Source organism: Arvicola amphibius, chromosome 8 (assembly GCF_903992535.2).
Source record: "Arvicola amphibius chromosome 8, mArvAmp1.2, whole genome shotgun sequence".
Classification (NCBI taxonomy): domain Eukaryota; kingdom Metazoa; phylum Chordata; class Mammalia; order Rodentia; family Cricetidae; genus Arvicola; species Arvicola amphibius.
In genome coordinates, this window is record NC_052054.1 from 65,322,459 (window position 1) to 65,329,912 (window position 7,454).

The 7,454-nt window shown below is 46.4% G+C and overlaps 1 protein-coding gene across 1 annotated transcript; it reads right to left on the reverse strand.

Moving 5' to 3' along the window:
* Window positions 1–320: 320 nt before the first annotated feature.
* On the reverse strand, window positions 321–5,440 carry LOC119820642 (leukocyte immunoglobulin-like receptor subfamily B member 3). The gene is made up of 9 exons (XM_038339169.1): window positions 5,309–5,440; window positions 5,110–5,145; window positions 4,653–4,937; window positions 4,244–4,549; window positions 3,023–3,307; window positions 2,595–2,897; window positions 2,072–2,368; window positions 1,525–1,827; window positions 321–763 (listed from the first exon to the last, which is right to left on the reverse strand). The coding sequence occupies exons 1-9, from the start codon at window positions 5,340–5,342 to the stop codon at window positions 621–623; spliced, it is 1,992 nt and encodes a 663-aa protein (XP_038195097.1). The 5' UTR covers window positions 5,343–5,440; the 3' UTR covers window positions 321–620.
* Window positions 5,441–7,454: the final 2,014 nt, after the last annotated feature.

The window sequence follows — 7,454 nt, forward strand, 5'->3', positions numbered from 1 at the left end:
TAAAATTAAAGCTGTGCACCACCACCACCCAGTCCTATGGCTAATTAGTGTGGCTGATGGGATTAAAGGTGTGTGCCACAACGGCCTAACCTATATAGATGACTAGGGTGGCTGTCTTGCATTCTGATCTTCAGGCAAGTTTTATTTTTAAAACATGAATACTATATCACTGTTTTTCCCAGCACGGGGACAATAGACTCTCCTCATGCTTCCATCAGCAACCTGTTGCATTTGTATAACTTCCTGTGAAGTAGTATTGTGCACTGAGTGGAAAGAACCCTTGAGCATCTGTCCTGGGAGGTTTCATGTAGCATCCCAGCTCCTTGTACTCCTTCCTTTGACCTCAAATGTATCAATTATTAGAGCATCAATATTCTAGAGTTTACTCTAGACATCATGATATCAAGACCACGACACAATTCACTCCATGGGCCTACCAGAGTCACGCCTTTCTCACCCAACACTCACACCTTCCTCTGCATGCAAAACACATTTACTCCCTGTACATTCTCTCATAACAGCTCCTCAGTGTAAGAACTGGACTTTTACAGAAAACATGGATCATTACATTTTTATCACAGGTTGTGGATCTTTGAAAAATTTTCTTCTTTCTCTTCTGGTTACCTCCGAACTGCATGTTGGCTTTGTCTCTGGCTGCCCCAAGCCTCAAAAACCAGAATCCCAAGGACTATGAGGATCATAACAGCAAACCCCATCCTGATGAGATTCTCCACTGTGTGATCTTGTTTCTCTGAAGCTGTGGCTATGGACAAAGAAGTTACAAAGTTTAGTGATGGTCAAAATTCCCTCAAGAAATCTAAGTGTCCCCAAGATAACTAAATGTCTCTAAGATAACTGAATCTCCACCAAGGACCTCAACATTCCCCAGACAGAACTTGGGCCCTATGCTTTCAGTGCTTTGAGTTTGAATTCTCTTTATTCAACTGTCCTGGGCTTGGTCATGTTCTAGGATGAACTGATAGTCTCCAATGATCTTGTGAAGAGAAGAACGGTATGATGTGAGCTTATGACCTGAGGTTTTTTTTTATGTGTTCTTCATTCTCATTTAATGCAAATACCCATAAGTTTCATTCTATAAACTACTAAAATTCTCGAATGAATCTTTTTTTTTCTTGGCATAGCTGGGTTCCCTCTCTTGTTCTTATTATTTCCTTCAGCACCACTGTAAAACACCAGTGAAAACAGAAACTTCAGAGTGGACTAAATTGTCCTGACATTACAGGAGGTTCTGGATTAGGTGCTAATGCAGGGATCCTGACTCTCCTCACTGTTCTACATTTGCCCTGTAACCTCCCCAATAGCTTCACGCTGTTTACTCCAAACCTAGATTTCAACAGAGGATGGAGTGGACATTATTTGATAAACTGCTACTGGCATCCATTTCTTTGGCAGGGAAAGTGCCTTCTAAGTAACCTTTCCTATTGTCCCCTTGATCTCACCCAAGTCAAGGTCACTCCTAGCATTTGGATCTTAAGTCACCACGACAGTTTAGGGTCTCTTCACCTGAGACAGTGAGCTCCACAGGGGCACTGGCATATGACAACAAGTAGAGAGATGAGCCTGCAGAACCATAGCACCTGTAGGTGCCTGAGAGGTCAGAGGTCACAGCATTCATGGAGAATTCTGCCTGGAACTCCCCAAACTGGAACTTTGGTTTTAGTCTCTGGGGTTGGTGTGCTGCTCCCTCTTTGGACAGAATGAAAGTGTTTACTGTGTCTGCTGTCTTACACAACAGGATCACATTGTCTCCAGAGTGTACCGTGGAGTTGGGCTTCACTGAGAGGGAAGGACGGATCTGAAACTGTCCTAAAGAAGAGAGAGATGATGAGAGGCTGCCTTCAATGTTCTGAGCTGACACATCACCTTGATCTTCCATGAACACCTAGGACTCTGTTACTTTTCATTGCCTGAGCCCCTCTCCTCCTCCCCTGTTTTTGCATCTATTCTCAAATAAGATCCCTGTCTCTCATTCCAGCCATCACCTCTTTAATTCCCCAAAGAGAGCCCTAGTAGAGGTCAGGTACCCAGGGGAATCTATTAAGTTCCTCACCTGAGATCAGGATGTCCAGAGGGTCACTGGAGGTTGACCACTCATAGGAGAGGTTGTGAGCACCATAGCATCTGTACCGGCCTCCAGTAGAGCTGCTCACAGAGCCCAGTGTGAAGCTGGCCATGGAGAGGCCGGACTGAGTCAACTGGCTGTCTTGCTGGATGAAGTCAGCTCCCCCCAATTTGTACAGGACAAATCTGTCATATTTGATGTCAGAGTAACACTGCAGGGTGAGGTTCTTTCCAGGATCCAGGATATGGCCTTGGTGAGTCAGCAGGGAGGGCTTCTTGGACAGCCCTAGAGGAAGGTGACAGGCTAGTGATGGAATACCTGGTTTTTACCAGGCACCTTTTCTTTCCCATCCTGCCCTGCACACATCACTGCTTCTACCCAGGGAAGGGGCTCTGGCTCAGGAACTAGGCTCTTCCTTTTTTACTCTATATCTGCAACTACCCAGTGGGCACTACCATAGCTAAGGGCATTGGGTGTCAGATATGATTGGTCAATGATGGGGGCGACTCACCAGAGATGTGTATTTCCAGGGGGTCACTGGGTACTGACCACAGCTGTGGGGTCTGCTTGTAGTAACCATAACATCTGAATGTCCGTTTGTGATCTGGTGTTGCATAATCTATAGAGAACAAAGCTTGGTAATGCCTACTGTGTATAAACTCTGACTTCACAGAGCTGAGGAACTTCTGATCTTCCTTGGTGAGAATGAACTTGTCATATCCCCCCCATGATACACACTGGAGAGTCATGTTCCCTCCTGAGGTCACCACAGGACTGGGCAGGGCTGTCAGGCGGGGTTTAATGTTGTAGATTCCTAGGACAGAAGGTGCAGACGGTTACATGTGCTCACACAGCCACAATGTCCTTGAGGGCTAGGCTGTGGGAGGGGAATACTCCTGAGAGCAGAGCCTGGGGCTGAGATCCTGACTGTCCCCTTACCTGTCACCACCAGTTCCAGGGTGTCACTGCGCTCAGACCAGCCAGCCGAACTGTAACAGTAGCAGCAATACTGCCCTGCATCTAGTTGGGTCACAGAAGGGATGGAGAACTTGGCCTTGTTCTCTGGCTTCTCTAGGGTCTGTGTACCCCAGGGTTTTTGGCTTCCGTTTTTATGCAGAACATAGATTTCTGCATCCAGGGTCCCCTTACACCAGATGTCCATGGAATTTCCTGAGGTGATCACAGAGCCTGGCTCAGCCTTGATGGTGGGTTTGTGGAGGGTCCCTGCAAGGAAGTAGCAGAGAAGGAGGTGAGTCTGTCTGAAAGTGGCACAGAGAAAGTCACTTTGGATGGCACTTCTTTTTTCTTTTTAATGTATTCTTCTGTCATATAATACACCCCAACAGCAGCTTCTTCACCTCTTCTCTTCCCAGAACCACTGCTCCATTTCCCTTCAGAAAAGTGCAGCCTTCCAGGTGATATTAATGCAACATGGCATAGCAGCATTCAATAAGACTAGTCACACACCCTCATATTAAGGTGGACAACACAACCCAGTAGGAGGAAAAAGATCACACGTGCAGGCAAGAGTCAAAGACTTCCCCACTTCCGTTGACAAAATCTCCAAGCTGGTCAGTCAGTGATGGTGCATTCATTTAATCCCCAGCACCAAGAGGTGGATGCAGGCAGATCTCTGTGAATTCAAGGCCAGCCTGGCCTACAGTGTGAGGATAGTCAGAGCTACTCCAAAACAAACCAAAAAACAAGCAAGCAAACCACAAACAACAAAAACCCAAGCTAAACAACTATAGCATGTGTGCAGAGGGCCTAAGGCAGACCCATGCAGGCTCTGTGATTGCTGCTTCAGTCTCTGTGAGCCCTCATGATTCCTGCTTAGTTGCTTCTGTGGACCCTGTTCTCCTAGTGTCCTGAGTGCTCTGGATCCTCCCTCTCTCTCATGGGTTTACTGTGATCTTGTGGATGATGGTACTTGAGCTGATCCAGAGTAACACAAGGCTCCATGAAGATTCACCTGTCCTGGATCTCCTGGGCTTTGCTGTCACTGTCTGCCTTGGATTCTGTATCTTGTGACCACTGTCATCCATGCTCTGTGTTAATGGACTCAGGAGTCCTGGCTCCTCACACACACCACACACCAAGGCCTCTCTGAGCACCTATATCATTTCAGCATCATTCTAGGGAAAGGCTAGGGTTCCTCACCTGAGATCAGGAGCTCCAGAGGGTCACTAGGTTCTGACCACACCTGAGGGCTGTCGTTGTTAAAGCTGTAGCATGTGAATGTCCACCTTTGACTGGAGGTCACAGGGCCCACAGAGAACTGGACCTGGTATTGCCAAGTATTGATGTTACACTGTGAGTCCAGTGTCCGGGACAGCTGTTGTGGTCCTTCCTTAGTCAGAATGAAACAGTGATGTGCCTGCCATGAGTCACACTGGAGGGTGACATTCCTTCCTTCAGTCACCTCAGGGCTGGGCTGGGCTAACAGCCTGGGTTTACTGTAGAATCCTAGGAGAGAAGGAGGAATCAGGTAAATGTCCTCGGTAGTCTCATTATGTTCCATGGTTGTGAGGGTGTAGGCATACTTACTGAACAGGCTGTGTCCTCTCACCTGTCACCACCAGCTCCAGGGAGTCACTGTACTCTGACCATCCATCAAGGGTCAGATATTGACAGCGATATCGCCCTGCATGGTGATAGTCTAATTTTGAGATTGAGAATTCATTTTTGTTCTTAGGGTTCGGTGAAATCACTCTCCGCCATTGATTTTGGTATGTCTCTTTGTACAATCTATACTCTTTGGCTGTTGTGGCTCCCTCACACAGGAAGGTCACCTTATTCTGCTTGGAGATCACAGAGTGTGGCTGTGCTCTGAGGACAGGCTTGGGAAGGGCCCCTGCAATAAAAGAGCAGCTAGGACTCAGGACAGCCATCCTAAGATTGCAACCCCATTCCCAACCCTCCATCCACCCGAGCACAAGTGTGTTGTTTTCCATCCTCACTGCCCAGGCAGGGCTCCTGGGGATGATGAGAAGCCAAGGTCAGGACATCTGCAGACACCCACTCACCTGTCAGCACTGGGGTCCCAAGGCCCAGAGTCAGTCCTGGAAGAGAGTTCCCTGTAAGAGGTTTGTCCCTGAGGCTTGAGCAAGTCCTTTTCTCTGCAAAATCTACTGAGACCCTGTGGTTTCCTGATGGGCCAGTGCTGGGCTGTGGGGCAGCATCATTTCTAGCCGATGGTATCCCCTCCCCATCTCCACATCTCACCCATACAGAGCAGGGCTGTGAAGATGAAGGTCATGGCATCTCCTCCTGTAGGCTGCAACTGTGCTCCTGGGCAGAACAACAGAGACTGCCTGGAGGGACAGGAGACATAGGGTGTGGCCTCTGGAGGCAGGAACTCCCCATGACAGGGTTATAATGGAGCAGCCTCACAGGAAGGGGAACTGAACTCCTCAGGCACCAGACTCTGACTTCCCCAATACTGTGGCTAGGTCAGGCAGTAGATTTTTCAAGCAGTATTTGATGGATGACATTTCCATAACCCCATCCGTGTCTGTCGCATCTGTTCTCATCTTTGTCACCACCAAATTTCTTACCATGTAGCAGACATGTATGAATATTACATGTGTGTTTGTTTTATTTCTTTTCACATATTTTATGTGAATACTTTTCATATTAAAAATTTTTTAAGGTTTCTGAGAAGGGTCTCATTGTGTCCATCTGCCTGGAATAAAATTTATAATCCTCTTCTTCATAGTCTCCAGTGATGGGTTCCAAATGTGCACTGCTGTCTCTGGCTCTTTGTTCTTTTAGGGTGTGTGTACTTTCCATTCCAACTTTAAATTAGACTTATTATTTATTTACACTTATTTCTTTTTTTAAAAAATATTCTGTCTGTGGGTATGCCTGCAGGCCAGAAGAGGGCACCAGATCTCATCTTTCAGATGGTTGTGAGCCACCATGTCGTTGCTGGAAATTGAACTCAGGACCTTTGGAAGAGTAGGCAATGCTCTTAACCACTGAGCCATCTCTCCAGCTCCCTTACACTCATTTCTTTAAATTGCACATATTATTACACTTATTTTCTTCTTTATGTGTGTACACTCACATGTGTCACAGCTCCTGCATGGAGGTCAGAGGACTACAGAATGCAGTTTTCTCATTGAGCAATGTGGATTAGAGTCAGGGCTGAAGGTGATGGCAGACATTTATACACTGATCCATGTCTCTAGACCAATCTGTTATCGTCACTTTCCTTAGTCCTTCCGCTTCAGGTAAGAAAAAAAAATTCATTGTTTCTGGGGATCTTGAACCAAACAAATTCCCAGCGTTGTTTGACTTTCTTGGCATGCAGGTTGTTGGTGTGGCTACCCTTCTTGAGGCAGTTAACTGCACAGGGCTGCATGTGTGGGCAGCACTACTGGGCAGCAGTGCACGGCTTTGTCACTGTTGTGTTTGTGAATAAACTGACAAAGGGATGGCTCTTTGATGTCACCATACTGTCATAGGAAATCATACAGCCAATAGCCTTTAAGTTAACCATCCACTGGGGCGTGGCCTCTTATACTATTTATGCCTATGTAAAGCATGCATCTGGCCCCTTTTTCTGGCGGCAGGATTCGGTTTCTGTTCTCCATTTCAGGAGAATTCTGATTTGTGAGTCTACCCCTAAATAAATAACCATATCTTATTTTCTTTTCTTTTTTCTTTTTTTAATATTTATTTATTTATTATGTATACAATACTCTGTCTTGTGTGTATGTCTGAAGGATAGAAGAGGGCACCAGACCCTGTTACAGATGGTTGTGAGCCACCATGTGGTTGCTGGGAACTGAACTCAGGACCTCCGGAAGAGCAGGCAATGCTCTTAACCTCTGAGCCATCTCTCCAGCCCCTCCGTATCTTATTTTCAACTCTGAGCTAGTGTGGGATTTCTTTTAGGCATCTTTCTTCACCACACAGGGGTAGAACCAGGGTAAGGGTGGGAGTCTTTCTGTACTTTGCCATTGGCCAGGGTGCAGCCATGTTCTATCTGTGGGCAGCAAATACCAGATGCTGCTAATCAGGTGGAATGCCTTCCTTGTCTTGGATCTGGGCCTTAACATCCTCTGTGGCGTCTCTGGGCTCAACTTCAAGGGTGATGGTCTGTCCTTCAGGGCATTGCCAAAGATACACATGATAGTATTTGTTTGGCAACCTATATTAAGAGAAAGAGAGCTCAGTAAATACATTTCATTTCCTTTTACTATTGATGCTAGGGGTGATGGCGGGGCCTTCAGTATTCTACTTCTCCTGAGCGATACTCCACCCCTGACACACCCACTTTATCCTGTAATTTTCAATTTCTGATCTTTCAATTTTTTCATCTGCTATCCTTTTCTTATGCTTATGAGCTTACTTATCTTTGTTA